We start from the raw sequence: 18,443 nt of genomic DNA on the forward strand, positions 1-18,443 counted from the left end.
CCGAGTCTGCACCGACCCACTTACGCCCTCATTTCCACCCTATCCCCCTATTCCAATAACCACTCCTAACCTTTTTGGACACTAAGAGCAATTTAGCATGGCCAATCCACCTAACCTGCCCGTCTTTGGACTGTGGGAGGAAACCGGAGCACTCGGAGGAAACCCACACAGACACGGGGAGAATGTGCAGACTCCACACAGACAGTGACCCAGCAGAGAATTGAACCTGGGACCCTGGCACTGTGAAACCACAGTGCTAACCACTATGCTACCGTGCTCATACCTATGACTCACACAATAGTTTCCAAGTATTCAGTGTAGACCCTTGTAGTAAGGAGTGCATCTACATTGCACAGGTATTGATCTATGTTTGACAAATTTGGTCATCTTTTGCTTTAATGTTTCTTTTGAGTACAGTAAGAAGTCTTACAACACCAGCTTAAAGTCCAACAGGTTTGTTTCGAATCACTAGCTTTCGGAGCACTGCTCTTTCCTCAGGTGAATGAAGAGCTGGGTTCCAGAAACATATACATAGACAAAATCAAAGATGCAATACGATACTTTGAATGTGAGTCTTTGCAGGTAATTAAGTCTACAGGTCCAGACCGAGCAACTGGAGAGAGGGATAATCACAGGTTAAAGAGGTGTGAATTGTCTCAAGCCATGGGGAACAAATTTGCACCTCAATATGCTAACATCTTTATGCACAAGTTTGAACAAGACCTCCTCACCGCACAGGATCTTCAACTGACGTTATACACCAGATACATCGATTACATTTTATTCCTTTGGACCTATGGTGAAGAATCACTGAAACGACTACACGATGACATCAATACGTTCCACCCCACCATCGGACTCACCATGGACTACTCTCCAGAATTGGTTGCATTCTTGGACACACTCATCTCCATCAAGGATGGTCACCTCAGCACTTCGCTTTACCGCAAGCCCACGGATAACCTCACGATTCTCCACTTCTCCAGCTTCCACCCTAAAAACATTAAAGAAGCCATCACCTATTGATAAGCCCACCATATTCACAGGATCTGCACAGACGGGGAGGAGCGTAACAGACATTTACAGACGCTGAAAGATGCCACGTATGAACTGGATATGGCGCTCAACTCATCGATCAACAGTTCCAACGCGCCACAGCAAAAAGCCGCACCAACCTCCTTAGAAGACAAACTCGGGACACAACCGACAGAGTACTTTTCGTCGTCCAGTAATTCCCCGGAACAGAGAAACTACGACATCTTCTTCGCATCCTTCAACCCGTCATCGATGAAGATGAATATTATGCCAAGGTCATCCCCACACCCCCACTACTTGCCTTCAAACAACCGCGCAACCTCAAACAAACCATTGTTTGCAGCAAACTACCCAGTCTTCAGAACAGCGACCACGACACCACACAACCCTGCCAGGGCAATCTCTGCAAGACGTGCCAGATCATCGACATGGGTACCACTATTACACATGAGAACACCACCTACCAGGTATGTAGTACATACTCGTGCGACTCGGCCAATGTTGCATACCTCATATGCTGCAGGAAAGGATGTCCCAAAGTGTGGTACATTGGAGAGACCCAGCAGATGCTGCAACAACGGATGAACAGACATCACGTTACAATTGCCAGGCAGGAATGTTCCCTTCCAGTCGGAGAACACTTCAGCAGTCAAGGGCATTCAGCCTCTGATCTCCGGGTAAGCGTTCTACAAGGTGGCCTTCAGGGCAGGCGACAACGCAGAATCGCTGAGCAGAAACTTATAGCCACGTTCTGCACACATGAGTCTGGCCTCAACTGGGACCTTGTGTTCATGTTGCATTACATTCACCACCCACCATCTGGCCTGGGCTTGCAAAATCCTACCAACTGTCCTGGCTTGAGACAATTCGCACCTCTTTAACCTGTGATTATCCCTCTCTCCAGTAGCTCTGTTTGGACCTGTAGACTTAATTACCTGCAAAGACTCGCATTCAAAGTATCGTATTGCATCTTCGACTTTGTCTATATACATGTTTCTGGAACCCACCTCTTCATTCACCTAAGGAATGAGCAGTGCTCCGAAAGCTGGTGATTCGAAACAAACCTGTTGGACTTTAACCTGGTGTTGTAAGACTTCTTACTGTGCTCACCCCAGTCCAACGCTGGCATCTCCACATCATGCCTTTTGAGTGGCATAGGTGCAGCCAAGTGATCTACGACCTGATATGTAATTCATACCACTTCCAGCTGGTGCTTACTCAGGTCAAAAAGAGTTTACAAATTATTTCAAAAAAGGATAAATGCCAGTGTATCACAGGTGCTGGTGTAATATGCAACTACAACAGCAAAAAAATGTAAGCACTTTATTCTGATAACACTGTTTGATCTTTCCATCTCACCCTTATTCACATTTTCTCTTCCCCATTTGTGTCAAAGCTTAATTATTCTACCTAATTAAACTTTTAAATTATTTCAATCATTTTTCCTAATTCTATATTTTTCCTGTATCACATTACCCATGTTTCTGGTGGAGGTGAATTTTTAAAATAACTGTTTTAACTGGCTAGAAAGCAAACTTAAAAGTCAATTTTGCAGTCATTGAAAGCTCAGTCATCGTAGGTTAAGGAAATGAAAGTCGCTGTAGTCCCAGATGACCATATGCTACACTAGCCTTTGAAAGAGAGCGAGAGCTGACTAGTGATGATTCAACCTGAGGGTCACCACACCTCAGGCATGGGATATGGTTGAGAAAGTGGAACCTCCATGAATAACCTTGGTCGGTACGTGAATTGAACCCACGCTGTTGGTGTTGCTTTGCACCACAAACCAGCCGTCCAGCCAGCTGAGCTAACTGACCTCAGTTTAATATGGGTGGATCACAGATATGATCAGGACAATTCTTAGTATATTGAGTGCCAGGAGCCTCCGAGTGCATTGTCCATGTGGCCAGAAAACATGTGTGAGCCCTGCATATGGCCAATTCTGACCTATTGGATCAATTATGGTCATTACGGCCGAGTCATAGAACATAGAACAGTACAGCCCTTGATGTTGTGCCGAGCAATGATCACCCTACTCAAACCCATGTATCCACCCTATACCCGTAACCCAACAACTCCCCCCCTTAACCTTACTATTAGGACACTACGGGCAATTTAGCATGGCCAATCCACCTAACCCGCACATCTTTGGACTGTGGGAGGAAACCGGAGCACCCGGAGGAAACCCACGCACACACGGGGAGGACGTGCAGACTCCACACAGTAGTGACTGTCATGACTGTCTTTATCATGCGTCTACACATGCAAACTTTCTGTGGGGTCAGTAGATAGTTACCATAAGATGAAAACTGATCAACATTTTCTTATGTTCTCTTTAACCTGGTGATGTTCCAGCTGCAGAGATTTGCTAACTCACCATGGAGAACAAAATGACAGAGTATTATTTGAATGGGATAAACTGCAAAAACCTGCAGCACAAAGGGACTTGGAGGCATTTGTTCATGAAACAGAGAACGCTACTCCACACATGCAGCAGTTAATCAGGAAGGCTAATGGTCTGTTGGCCCTTATTTCAAGGGGGTTGGAGTATAAGAGTGGGGAAGTCTTGCTGCAACTGTGCAAGGTACAGGTGAGAGCACATCTGGAGTACAGTGAGCAGTTATGGTCCCTTAATTTAAGGAAAAATATTGGGCATGATCTACCCGGGAGAGGCCTTTCCCAAGATTCCCGATGGCCGATACGTCTTGCGAGATCTAACAAGATCTCATGAGATGTCATGATCTACATCCCGTCCATAATGGGTGAGACCCAGTCACTCACAGCTAAGTGAGTTTAAAAACCCATTTAACCCTGCTGCCACCGAATTGAATAGCCACCCATCATCTATTGGCTTTGCCAAGATGAGCCCAGCTGGGCGCCGCTTAGCATTAGTCCCCATAAACAGGGACCAGGCGAAAGGGCACTTTGGGGGGTCTTCCTGGTGATCAGAGGCTCCAGATGGTTGGCCTCTGGGCAGGGTGGCACTTTGGCACTGCTGGTTCCACCTGGTGACCTTGGACTACCAATCTGGCACCCTGGCAGTGCCATCTGGGTGCTAGCCTGGCACTGTCAGGGTACACAGGTGGCACATCCAAGATGGCCGGGGCACTACCTGGTTCCAAGGTGCCAGGCTGGAATTCTGCCCATGCTGGGGATTAGGCTCGGGGGTGCCCTGCCGGTATGTGGTGGGATGCGGGGGAGGGCTCGAGGACTCCCCAGCAGGTGAGTTGGCGGGGGGTCTGGGCGGTCATGTCGGGAAAAAAAAGAGGGCTGTTGGATAGCAGGGTCAATCCTGGTGCTACAAACACCGGAAACGATCCTTTGATACCCACGCAGAACAGATTCTGTTTTTTTTCGTTAAATCACGCACATTTTTTGATTGGAGGCAGTTCAGAGAAGATTCACTAGAATGATCCCCAGTATGGAGGGATTGCCTTGTGAGCAAAGGTTAACAGGTTGGGACTCCATTCATCGGAATGTTGGAGAATGAGAGGTGATCTCATTGAAACATACAGGATCCTTAAGGGGCTTGACAGGGTAAATGCTGAGAGGATGTTTCCCCTCATGGGGAGTCTAGGACCAGAGGGCAGAATCTCAGAATTAAAGCTAAATTAAGACTGAGATGAGGAGGATTTTTTTCTCTCAGAGAGTTGTGAGTTTTTGGAGCCCCTTGTCACAGAGAGCTGTGGAGGCTGAGTCCTTGTGTTTATTTAAGGCTGAGATAGGTTGATTCTTGATCAGTGAGGAACCAAGGAATCCAGGGAAAGGGCAGGAAAGTAGATGTGAGGTATGTTGGATCAGCCTATTGAATGTTAGAGCAGGCTTGAGGGGCAGAATGGCTTTCTCCTTTTCCTACTTTTTATGGATCGAGTTTTTGAATCTGGAGATTTCTCGTTGTTCGAATGAATCAGTGCCAAAACACACGGTTTATTTATACACAATCTTTTCTGCAGCATGTAGATATGATGGTTACTTTCTTTTGCATTTACTGAAACTGAGGATTTGCTCAAAATGTGCAGAATGACAAGAGAAAAGGTAACACAATTATATTTTACCTTCAAAAGAAAAATCAGCTTCTGATTTCATACGATAGTTTTGTTCAGAAGTTGGCTGAAAAATCACCACCACAAAATGCACAAATTCCTGACATTTTGCGGAGTTTAAGGGTTAAAAGATGAAATTGTTATATCACCAAACTGATTTATTAGAATATGCCAGGTTTAACCTGAACATATTGGAACTGCCAATGCACGTTACTTTCACATCATTCATCTTGGTGTTGTGGGTGTAAGACTGCTGCATATTGATTAATGTAGTGTTTCAAAGGAAGTTATTATGCTGTCATTTTCCCTGTGTGGAATCAATTACGAAACACTTGCTGACATGATTATGAATTTTATATTTTACTCAGGATCCTGCAGAGAAAGTGAAGGAATTCATGGATTCTAAACCAATCCTCTCTGAGTTCAATGAGCAAATTACCTATTACTCTGTATGTATAAAACATCCTTTGGTTATCATGGATTAAATACTGGTATACTGTTTTTATTAAATGAAAGTAACACTTGTCACACTTTATATTTAATACAGAAATTGGAGGCTCAGATTGATGAGTTACCTTTTTGCTATGAAGTGGGCTCAGTTCAATTTGACACACAGCATTTGAAGCTGGCATTGGTGCAGGAATGCCGCTCATGGAAGAGAGCCTTTGGCACAGCCTTGAACCGAAAAACCGCTATGGAAATGGATGAGATTTATTCCTTTATTGAAAATCTTAGCAAGCAACTGAATCGACCAGTAAATGATTTGGATGATGTGCGTGGAGCCATGACAGCACTAAAAGAAATTAGAGATGCTGAGACCAAGATTGACATGACCATTGAACCTATTGAAGAAACTTATGCTCTTCTAAGTAAGCATGAGTTGCTTTTTCAAGATGGAAACGCTGAGAGAGTTGATGGACTGTCTTACGCCTGGAAGAACATAAATGCACAGGTACCCCCCTAGAAATAAAACTCCAAATATACAAGAATGTGCTGGCACAAGATATTACTTTTGGAATTCATAGTTACTTGAAGCATTTTAAGAATAAACCAGGTTTTTATTATTTGGGGATATTTTCCACTTGGTAGGAACTAAATTTAAGGAAGGGAACATTTTGGCTCTCTCCCGTCATTACTGTTGGGGGTGAATCTTTTTCCCAGTGGAGTTTACACATTTTCCCCGTGTCTGGTAGGTTTCCTCCGGGTGCTTCGGTTTTCTCCAACAGTCCAAAGATGTGCAGGTTAGGTGGATTGGCCATGCTAAATTACCCCATAGTGTACAAAAGGCTAGGTGGGATTACGGGGGATAGGGTGGGAGAGTGGGGCTAGGTGGGGTGCTCTTTCAGAGGGTTGGCACAGCCTCAATATGCCAAAGGGCCTCCTTCTACACTGTAGGGATTCTATGATACTGAATGTTTCCCAATAGAGGTGGCCCTAGAACTGAGAATTGAGAAGTATTGGAAATTATATATGTATTTTCATGACCCAGCACTCCAAGATGCTGTTCCAATGCTCTGCAATTCCAGTAAGAACAAAAAAAAACATTTGGCAAGTCACAGGGAAAAATGAGAGCTTCAGTATCTTCAAATAGATATGGACTAGTGATACAGATAGGTTGAGATATGACAGAGGGATTATAATTTGATTAAATGTTGGGCTGAGCATATACAATTACAGTTAACAGCAAATGCTTGTGCAACAAAAATGAGAGATCCAAGAAAAAAGATTTGGGTGTGATTGGTAATCATGCATTGAAAGCTTTTGGTTAGTTAGGTAAGTATTAAAAGGGCATTTGGTGCATCTAAAGGATATCCTACCACAAATCAGAACATGCTACACTGAGGTAAGTTTTGGAGTGTGGCAAGCAGTATTGGACACTGTTGGGCTGATTTTCACTGCTTTCACTAATGTGAACAGGAACACTCTCAAACATGCGGTTGGTAGTCTGCCAACTCTGTTAAATATTGCGTAGCTGTCTGTTCCACAGGAATAGAGGAACAGAAGTAGGTCTTTTGGCCCCTCGTGCTTGTTCTGCCATTCAGCGAGATCATGGCTGATGTGCAACCTGACTCAACATACCCATATTTGCCCAGTGACCCTTCTTATCTTTGGTTGAAGAAAATCAATCAACTTCAGTTGTTAAATTAGCAATTAACCCACCATCAGTTGCAGTTTTCAGGAGAGAGTTCCAAACCTCCACCACCCTTAGCATTAAGAAATCTTTCTTAATTTTACTCCATTTTGAAAGGGTTCCAGTACTTGATCTTCAGTGCACCAGCTGGTTTCAGCTGATAGAACCCTTTTAAATGGTTCATAACTCCTGGCAGGCACCCAAGGACACAACCCGTGGAGGCAAGAGTCCACAAGGTTGCTGAGCTGATCATTAGTCTTCTCAAGCGACGACTCGGAACGGCCAATCGACCATGCCCGAATTGAGTGGGCAATCATTGACTACTTAAGGGTTGTTTCCCAACCAGCTTCAATTTTTAGGCTGGCAGGAGGAATTTACTGATATGGGGGAAGCACGGAAATAATGGGCTTTAGGGATCTGGTGAGATGGGGAGCGGTGTGCATCCATCAGAAGCCCAATTTTAATTTTGGGCATCACTGCCCTGAGACCCTCAAACCTTACCTCTTCCTGGAATGTGTGAACTTTGGCTGCAGGGACTGCATACATTCCCAGTCCTGTCTGTGACAGCCTCTGCTCCTGCAGGGACTAGAGTGCTGCCAGCCAATCTGATTGGCTGCCAGCTGTCTAAGGTGGGACTTCCTCCGTTGGAAGGGCTGGCAGTCCTGCCTGCAGCTAATCAACATTCGTTGGCGCATTCCATTTTTTCCGGGGAAGACAAAGTCAGCATGGATGTCTTTCCCAGTAATTGTTCAGATGAAAGAACAGGAAATCCCATCATCCTACAAATCCTGGCCATTATGTTTTGGGACTGTGTCTTTAAAATAGGGTAACATGAAGTGTGCCATGTGTCCTGTTCTAAAGTCTACCTGGGTGATGGGACCTTTAAAGATTCAAAGAAGGCCTGGATTTTTTTTACTGTGAAAAAGGTGCAATCCATTCACAATTACAGATAATGACAAAGGCAGCTACGTTGCCAGTGGACAGACTGTGAGTCTCCACGGGAGTGTTAAAAATGCTAGGTTGTGAACAGGTAAACTTTCAATTGTCCATTTGATTCCAGGATAGGACAGAGTTGGGTTCTAAAAAAAGGTTAATCAGCATTTCTTTCTGGATACATGGCCCATGTGATTCATGTTGTGGAGCGAAAGGATGCAGAGGGAGTTCTTGTAGAGATTTTCAGTCTCTCGCTCAATGCGGCCATTAAATTGTGCCCTTATTTCTACTTCAATAACCTTCCTGATTTTGCAGCATTGCAGGCAAATCCTGCGTGCAGTACCTCTGGCTTTGAACTCCTTTAGTAACTGTTGCCTGGGCAGCATGGATCCTTTTCCAGAGCTTTTCAATCCTGCGTGTTACAGACAGGAAGAGGTTTAATTTAAACAACCTTGATTTCTCCTCTCACCACCCATCTGTAAACAGAAAGTTGTTTTTGATTTCTCCTGTTTTGTGAGTGGTGGCATAATTTCCGCAACCGTTTAGTTTGGAATGATCCGATCCTCTAATAATAACACTGCAGCAAACTTGAGATCAGGTAAACTAAGAGGGTGGATTTATTTTCCACAATTTCAAAAATGCGGGACGGGGTTTTGCAATGTCCACTTCTTTTGTATTCGTTCAAGAGAAGAGGGATAAGAGAGAGAAAGGGGTACAGGACAAACCACGAGAAAAATAAGGGCTGTAACTTTGGGCTTCCCAGCGTTGGATTTGGGCGGTACCCCAAAGATCCTCTGGGGAATCCCTCTCAAAATGTCTCAGGTAAGCATTTGCACGGTAATTGCCCAGAAGCGCTAACGTCCCTTGGGCAATTGCCCTGCAGAGTGAGCCATCTGAAAATGAGTTTTAAATTGCAAGCTTTGGATACTTCAGTCAGGGTTAAGCAAATAGTTACTCTGAAAAAGTTAGCAGAAGTAAAACCTCTTCTAACGTCTGGGTAACTATTTTTAACAAACTGACCTATTCCTACACAGGACTCCCCGCACATCTCCAGCCCCTCAATGGACACCCCACACCCCTGACCCTGCTCAGGGATTCCCAGTTCCCAACTAATCAAACCCCCAACAGTATCCCCATCAAACCCCAATGGAAATCCTCTCACCCCCACCCTCCCCACCCCTCTAGGCACCGACTGTCGTGTTCGGCCCGAACCTCCTCCCCCGACTGGCTGGATCCACCCACGACCTGACTCCACCCCAACCTGGCTAACCCTCCCTTCCTCAACCCTGCCCCTATGCCACTGCTCCCACGCCACATCACTTACCCCCCCCCCCCCCCCTACGTAACCTGACCCCCTGAACTGGCTGGACACCCCCTGACCTAATCCAACCATGCCCCCCCCCCCCCCCCAACCTAATAGGCTGGCCCCTCCGGCATGACCCACTTCCTTGACCTGCCTGACCCTCCCTTATACCCCCCAACCCTACTAGACACCTCCTCTGACCCTAACCCTGACCTGGCTGGACACCCCCTTGACTCGACTCCCCCGGTATGCTCGACCACTCCCTCCCCCCCACCCCAACTGACATGATACGACCTCCCGATCATAGAACATAAGAACATAAGAACTAGGAGCAGGAGTAGGCCATCTGGCCCCTCGAGCCTGCTCCGCCATTCAATGAGATCATGGCTGATCTTTTGTAGACTCAGCTCCACTTTCCAGCCCGAACACCATAATCCTTAATCCCTTTATTCTTATTTAAAAACTTTCATTTCATTTAAAATTCTTTCATTTAAAAACATTTAATGAAGGAACCTCAACTGCTTCACTGGGCAAGCAATTCCATAGATTCACAACCCATTGGGTGAAGAACTTCCTCCTAAACTCAGTCCTCAGCAGGATCACATCCAACCCCTTTCCCACTTCCGCACTTTTCCCTGACCTGTCATTTAAATCACACCTTGAAACTTACCTGCTTTACAGCATCTAGTGTCATAAAAAAGGAGCATGACCTCCTTTACTCTAATGCTCCTGCACATTGACGCTGGACCACAATGACTGCTGCGCTGTCTGGATCTTGCCTGGCATGAGTCAGAAGGTCGGGTGAGACAGGTTCGGAAGAAACATGGCACAACCCGATGCTGATTTTCACTGCAAGGAAGTTACATCCCAGGAGTTATAGTTTAACCTGACTCCAGAGTTCAAAATCAAAAGTCCAATGGTGTATTTCTTCAGAGGTTAACAGAGGAACAGTTAATAGTCCATTCATTCATTCAATGTCCCACCATTAAATGAGATCATGGCTGGTCTGTGGCCTCGCTCCATATGCCTGCAGTTGGCTCATATCCCGTCATACATTTGCTTAACTAAAATCTATCTATTCAGATTTAAATTTAATGTTTCCAGCTTCAACAGCTGTTTGTGGGCAAGAGTTCCTATGAACGAAAAAGAGCTTTCGAACATCTCTCCTGAATGGCCTAGCCCTAATGTTTCGACTATGTTTTAGAATCTCCAACCAGTGGAAATAGTTTATCTTTATCTATCCTGTCTTTTCTTGTTAATATCCTAAATACTTTGATCAGACCACCCCTTAACCTTCTAAATTCTAGTGAAAACATGCCTAATTTGTGTAATTTCTCCTGGTAACTTAACCCCTGCAATCCAGGTATCGTTTTTGTAAACCTATGTTGCACTCCCTCCAAGGTCAGATTATCCTTCCTAAAGTGTGGTGCCCAGAATCTAACCAGGGTTTTGTATAGCTTCTGTGTCTTTATACTCCAGTCCTCTATATATAAAGGTTAGCATTCCATTAGCCTTTTTGATTATTTTCTGCACTTATTCATGGCATTTTAAGGATCTGTGCATCTGAACCCCCAGATCTCTTTGGACATTCACTGTACCTAACCTCTTTCCATTTAGGACATACTCTGCTCTATTCTTTTTTGGTCCACTTCCCCAATGGAAGAAGGCACAGAGCGACAAATGAATCTTCTAGGCACAGATACAAGAGTATCTTCCAGTAACATGCAGTGTAAATGAATGCCAAATAATTTACCTGGACAGAGCTCTTTCTGCTGTTTTTTGTTGAGCGGTAAAATAGTAAGCTGCGTGGATTCAGTTCCACATGGTAATATTACAGGCTCTATCAGCTTGGGGGATTCAGGTGTCATACCGTCATACCTCCCATTTCTTCTCCTGGCTTTTGGACAAAGGGTGTATTTTCCCAGGTCGAAAATCTTGAGTTGTTTAATAGAGATGTCAAGGCCCCTTTATACTTGCAGAACACCAACTGGAATTTCCCAGTCTTTCCCCTGCTGCGGATTCCCTGATGGTGGGGTGGGGGTGGGGCATTGAATGGGAATGATGGCAGTGGGATCAGATGATCCCGCCACAGGCCAATGGCGGGCCACCTCCGCTGCCACAAATCAAATCCCAACATCCATCTCCATGGCCAGAGCTCTGCTTTAGAAATGTGCAGGGTTATAACCCGCATGGGTCTTACCAGGTAGGGTTGATTAACTACCCCGTGGATCTTGCAGAATACGATCTCCCCTGATCAAGGGGCGGGGGACATTTTACAATATCTGGCTATGCATAAATAGAGTCGGCCAGTAAGACCCAGACAAGTGAAGACCCAATAGGGAACTACTGGAGCTATATATAATAATGGTTGTAAAATAAAGTAAGTTTTTATATCAACAAACCCCGGTGTGGATTTTTCGTGGCCCTTACAAAAGGGCATTTCTTTGGAATTTGATTTTCTGCAGTCACAAGTGTCTCTTTAAAATAACAAGGTCACTGCTGGAGATTCTTCTGGTCTGAGCCATGGTTAGCCAGTATGTCAGGGTAAAGTATTTGTCCATTTTTAAAACAAAATAAGAATTTTGACATAGGTATTTATTTTCCATCCTGCCTGCTGGACAGGAAATGTGATTTGCAATAAATTTTTAATTGCATGGAATTTTAACAATTTATTGGTACTGTGGGGAATGAATTTGATACAGTCCATTATTCAGTTAAAACTGGAAATAAGAGATCTTTAGTTTTTATGTATCATAGATCTATTTAATTGGAATGCATGTTTTATTTTAATTCCTGATTGAAAACAGAATCATAGGTGTGGAAGCCAGTGTCGGGGTGGATGGGGGTAATATTTCCCTCTACCCGATCAGAGAGTATGGTCTAAAATGGAGTGGCTGCACTTAGTGCCCTGTTAACTTTATTAAAATGTTGGTACAACTGGCTGCAGCATTGGATAAGGTGGGGCTAGGCTCTGATTAGCGCCTCGTAAATAATTGCTAATCATGGAACTATGATGCCAATCGGACTCAATGGCAATTGAACACTGCCCTGAGCAGTTCATTCACAGCTACTGCCCAGTGCTAACGCTCATTTGACAACAGTGGTGCCATTTTTAAAATCGCTCTTAACCTCGCATAGCTGAACATGTGATAAACAGCTGGAATGATACTTATGTGGTGCATCGCAATTCCCATACCTCTTTGCGGATCTATATAATTAAGCTCCTTTTTCTTTCTTCCTGTTGATAAAATAGCCTCAGGATAATTTAGATAGTTTGAGTAGGAAGAGGGTGGAAAAAAGTGCTGAGAGCCACTTGGAAAGCAGTTCAATAAGAAAAATGAAATATTAAACACAGCGTGATTCAAACTCGCATTCCCCATCAAAGAGTAACCTCCACATAATCATGAGAAATAAATACTGAATTTTCCCTTTCAGGTTATGGATGATGAGTATCCTCTTCTGTTATATCCCTTTGACAAAATTCATCAGATTTTGCCCTCTGTTCTGCAGCTCAGAGACAGAAATAATTGACAAAACAAAAAACCTACTTTAAAAGAAACATAAATATCTGAGCAAAACTGAAGCTCACTATCTTTACACATTTAAGGAACACAAAAAAACATACTAAATTAATGCACAGAACTGCTTGACTTGCAAATGTCTACAGAATTTTAGCAGTACTCTGGGTAATAACTTTCATCCCCAGGATTAGCATACACAACAGGTAACAGACATTACAAGAATAAAACCACACATTAAACTGATAAATGACAAGGTAAGCCCACATGCATATTGAATTAACGTTAAGATATTAAGATTTATTATTCACAGAGAATCATCATCATTAATTGGCATTTGTGTTTTATGTCTGTCAGTTCGCAGCTGTCTAACTGTTCAAAACTTATGTGTGACAGGTTGTGCAGATACAGAGTGTACTTTTAAAAGTGGAGCCTGCAATGAAGACAGATCTGCAAGAAAGGGTCCAAATCTTCCAAACTGATGTTCAGAATTATTACCAAGACTATGATTCAAAGTAAGTGATGGAGGAAAACATGTGATAGGAAACAGAACAACTTCATGTAATGTAGCCAATACTCTCGGGGAAAGGAACTGTCAGTTTACAATAACTTGCTTCTTGCATATCTCTGCACTTCCATATTTTGATGGATTCATGGGCAGAATTCTCTGGCCGTTGGGATTCTATTTTCCCGCCGGCAGCGCACCCCCGCCCATGGGTTTCCGGCGTTGTGGGACGGCTTCAATTGGAAATCCCATTGAAAGGCAACGGGAACGCCAGTTAACGGCGCGCTGCCGAGAAACACGTGGCTGGGTGACCGGAGAATCCCACCCAATGTTTCTCCTACTGGAATCTAACTGTAGTCGATGTGCTGAACCAATGTGATCGTTGAGTGGTGAGGGGTCGAAGTGTGGAAATTAATTTAGCTTTTTCGGTAATCATGAGCTTTTCTTTCTCTTTCTAATGAATCCTTTTCAAGTTTTACTGTAGTGATAGTACAACTTAACAGGAAGTGCATTTAAAAGACATTAGCTCCTTTACGGTTCTCCAATCAATTGTAGCAGCAGACAAGGCATAGAATCCCTACAGTGCAGAAAGAGGCCATTTGGCCCATTGAGTCACCCGTGACCCTCTGAAAGAGCTCTCCAACCCAGGCCAAATCCCCCATCCTATCTCTGTAACCCCACCTAGGGATAATTTTGCATATCGTATCCACCCAACTTGCACATCTTTGGACTGTGGGAGGAAACCAGAGCACCCGGAGGAAACCCATGTAGACTCAAGAAGAATGTGCAAACTTCACACAGTCACCCAAGATCGGAATCGAACCCGGGCCCCTGGCGCTCTGAGGCAGCTTTGCTAACCACTGTGCCACCACGCCGCCCCACCTGGCATCAGAGATGTAAAGACAAGTTTCTGAAGTTTTTTTTTAGTATAAAGCAGATAACAGGGGCTGATTTAGCAAAGTGGGCTAAGACAATGCACAACAAGACCAGCAGCGCGGGTTCAATTCCTGTTCCAGCCTCCCCGAACAGGCGCCTGAATGTGGCGACTACGAGCTTTTCACAATAACTCCATTGAAGTCTACTTGTGACAATAAACGATTATTATCATTATTATTATATTATTTTTTTTCTGAGTAAAGGTATTCTGATTTTGAATCTGTCTCAACTTATCTTGGAGTTAGCAGTGTGAGTCACTCTGTAAGCAGTCCCTATACCTCGCATTCAGGAGTATGCTTGGACTTCCTAATATCTTAACATGTGATTGAGAAACCCGGATATAATAATAGGCGTTCTTTGTGATTTGGAGTGGATACATGACTTTAATATGTGCCTCAAATGTCCTTCCATAACATTTCAGTAAAAAGACTGAAAGCAGTTTAGTGAAGTGAGATAAGATACAAATCATTGAGCTGCTTTACTTGACAGCCATCAAGTGAACATACAACTTAACAGTGGTAACCTTAAGTGACTTAACTTCAAACCCTTCTTTAAGAATCAGGAAAGTAAGCAGCTCTGTTGCAATCTAAATAGTACTTCATTTTGTCTGTCCCAGCATTGTGAGTCTAAGACTTACACAAATTTGCCTGGCACTGGAAACCCTCTTCGGCTTTGTTGGTTGACTTTAAACATGGCTTTTTCTCTTTTGTCTGTTACTCCTGACCATGTGAGGTGAGTAAAGTGTCCCTGAAATTTATTTCCTATTCAATAATTTACCAGAGGACCTGTCAATAAAACAAGGAATCTAACAAGAATGGATTACTAACAGCACTCCATGGTGGCTCATGAGAATAGAGCATGCCAATAATAACAGGTGTGGGCCTTTGTAAGGAGCCTGAGAGGAGATTTGTAAAAAGCCTGAGAGGAGAGACTGAATTAACTCTTTGCCTTGTTCATTCTGTGGCCCTGGAGTTATGTATCTGGATCATTAACAAACAATGGGCAGCATGGTGGCACAGTGGTTAGCACTGCTGCATCACAGCTCCAGGGACTCTGGTTCAATTCCAGCCTTTGGTGACTGTCTTGTGTGGAGTTTGCACTTTCTCCCCGTGTCTGCGTGGGTTTCCTCCGGGTGCTCCAGTTTCCTCCCACAGTCCAAAGATGTGCAGGTTAGGTGGATTGGCCATGATAAGTTGCCGCTATGTTTCCAAAAGGTTAGGTGGGGTTACTGGGATAGGATTGAGGTGTAGGTTGCTCTTTCCAAGGGGCGTTGTAGACCTGATGGGCCGAATGGCGTCCTTCTGCACTATAAATTATATGGCTCTATGACGCTATGGCTTTGATAGCGAATTGTTGATGTTCGCTGTCTTTCCCCCTCGGAAGCAGAACACAACTTCAGGCATGTCAGGCATGCTGGAATTAGCGTGGAAATCATGAAATTGCATTCTGTTGCATAAGGTTCGAACATATGCTGTGTTGTGGCTCTTCCCAGAGTCAGAAACTGTGAAATCAGTAAAAACTTCAACTTTCCTGTCTCCACATTGCTCATTAAAAAGCTGCACCTTGTTCAATCAGATGGAACTGGGTTTTTAATGGTTATGTGATGAATAAAATTTGATGAACAAGAGAATTGACTCTTAAGAAATCATTTCATAATCACAGCGTACTATCAAATGATTAACTAGTAGGTTTCTTAAAACTAAATTTTTAATAACTTTTCCAAAAAAAGGTTTATTCAGAATATTTTAGATTTTGCCTTCATCCCATATCTATATCTCAGTCATTAATTTAAGATGTGTAAAACTTTTCTCTGCAAATTAACTTTAATGCTTTTTGTTTCTTGTTTGGGGGTGGTGTTCTGTAAACGTCCCTTCATGCAATTTTTGGTTGATGATTTTGAAAAGATAAACAGCACAAAAACAGGCTGTTGGAGGGAAGAAAAACCTCAAAGTCTGTTCTCGACCACATGGTGTTGGTAAAACTTTGTTTAATTCGGAAAAACTGTGCACACAGGAGAGGCAAGTTCTGCTGCTAGTCTGTCGCTCGCAAAAGTCAGCTCTGCCTGTCCTCAGAATTACATGCATATATATTTAAAGTTCTTCGGAGTCTCAAGCAGGTATTGACGTCACTGAATCATTTGGAACAATACAAAGTGATCAGTATACATATTTTCTGGTCTCCGTAATGGTAAAACGATTAAAGAATACAATGTTTCCTTACAATCTCCTGAGTTTGTGCTTAACATATTTGACTTCTAGAAGAGGTGCGAATGTGTTGGGCAATGGATCCCTGAGACTTACTGGGACCTCCTGTGTTTCCCTTTTCATATTCAAATGCTCTGTGAGATGATTAAATCATTTCCATTGTGGGCGACTTTAACCCCTTGCCTGCTGGTTTGCCCTTGACCTGTGCTATTACAATACTTTGAGACATCTTTATTATACCAATCCTGACACATATAGCAATTTCTGCGCTAACACTCCGCCATGATGGCTCTTGGTAATATACATACCCAAGAAAGCCATATAAACACTCCCTTCTCTCTGTGTGCTTCCTTTGGTTGAAAACATTTTATAGCTATCTTGTGGATTTATCTTGCCTGCTCGCCCATGGGTGACTTCCTACCGTTTAACTTATTGTTGAAGACACCGACCACACTTGATCCCATCGGGTGGCCAGCCCGCTGGTTCCACAGAATGTGTCCTAAACAACATGGCTGTAAATTCCAGCCACTCCTTTCTCCTCCCCTCCCCCATTTCAGACGAATGCCATTGGGATGTACTGAGGGGCAATTGGCCTTTGCCCTGCCTTTCTCTGCTTGCAGCACATAACACTTGGCCATATCAGTACTGCACATGTCCCCAGGGTTATCCTAACCTCACTGTCTCCCATACGCCTAATGAACGACCCCTTCCGAATATGTCCCACCAGTGGTGTGCCCCTGAGTTTCCTATCTTGGTGGCGGTCTGGAGCGCTAAGTTCGTCTCAATTCTCCCCTTGCTAGTTTGTTCTACAGGCTGCCTGGTATAATCCTGGGCTAATTCTGTGGCACGTTTCATTGCCTCATGAATTATACTGCCCGGTGTCTTGTCAATGTTCAGGGAATCATCCCACCTGGCTCCGAATAAATACCCTGATGTGCTCCCTGGCAGGTGAAATTCTCCACTGTCATTGAGTCTGTGATTTGCAAACAGAAGCTATGGCTGCTACGACAGAGTAAACCCCCTCAGATGATCTCCGTCTCCGGCATTGTGAAGCACCACTGTGTCAGTCCCACCTGTATAACTTTGAAGGCTTCCCGTAAAGGCAGTATGTTGACCATCACTTTGTTGGTATTAGACAGGGGCTCGAGGGTTTTACATGCTCACATGATATAATGTATTGATTCCGAACAGCACTCCACAGTGCTTATGTATGCCAAACCTTTGCTGTGTGCAATGTACCCCCTGGATCCAGTTCGATAGACCCAGCCCTCCTGTACTGTCCCCAGGGATTCGAACCTGCAACTGTCCTCAAAGGTGCCCTTTGTTTGACTTTCCTGAGGGACCGCCATTATGAATCTCATCCCTCCCTCAATTGGTTTGTCGCCTGACCTGCTGACCACAAGCTCATGCCTGTCCCTATGTAGATTTAAGAAATTTAACCTGTGTAGGAAGGCGAACTGATGCAGCGCACCTTCAGGGGCTAGGCCCGCCCTGGAGTGGTTTGCGCCCCGTCAGCCGGCGGGGAATGGGGTTGGCGCCATGCCAACCGACGGCCGGCGCGAGTTGGCACGTGTGCGGGAGCACCAGCATGTGTTGGCGTCATCCCAGCGCAAGCGTAGGAGGGTTTGCCTCCGCATCGGCCATGGCGGAGGACCACAGCGGCCGATGAGGAGGAATAGAATGCCCCCACGGCACAGGCCTGCCCGCGGATCCGTGGGCCCTGATCGTGGGCCAGGCCACCGTGGGGGCACCTCCCAGGGCCAGATCACGCTGCGCCCGGCCCTCCCCGCCCGAGAACCCCGGACGCCGCCCGCGCCGCCAGGTCCCAGGACCTA

At 44.6% G+C, this 18,443-nt stretch overlaps 1 protein-coding gene across 2 annotated transcripts in view; it reads left to right on the forward strand.

Annotated features, from left to right (window-relative positions):
- Positions 1 to 18,443, forward strand: part of dnah5l (dynein, axonemal, heavy chain 5 like) — a 493,661-nt gene that overhangs the window by 187,595 nt on the left and 287,623 nt on the right. For both annotated transcript variants that reach the window (XM_038797876.1, XM_038797875.1), the window contains exons 28-30: positions 5,447 to 5,527; positions 5,626 to 6,030; positions 13,360 to 13,478. In XM_038797876.1, coding sequence (XP_038653804.1) covers positions 5,447 to 5,527; positions 5,626 to 6,030; positions 13,360 to 13,478 — 605 coding nt within the window. The remainder of the gene's footprint in view (positions 1 to 5,446; positions 5,528 to 5,625; positions 6,031 to 13,359; positions 13,479 to 18,443) is intronic.

The sequence above is a fragment of the Scyliorhinus canicula genome, chromosome 5 (genome assembly GCF_902713615.1).
Source record: "Scyliorhinus canicula chromosome 5, sScyCan1.1, whole genome shotgun sequence".
In the NCBI taxonomy this organism is placed as follows: domain Eukaryota; kingdom Metazoa; phylum Chordata; class Chondrichthyes; order Carcharhiniformes; family Scyliorhinidae; genus Scyliorhinus; species Scyliorhinus canicula.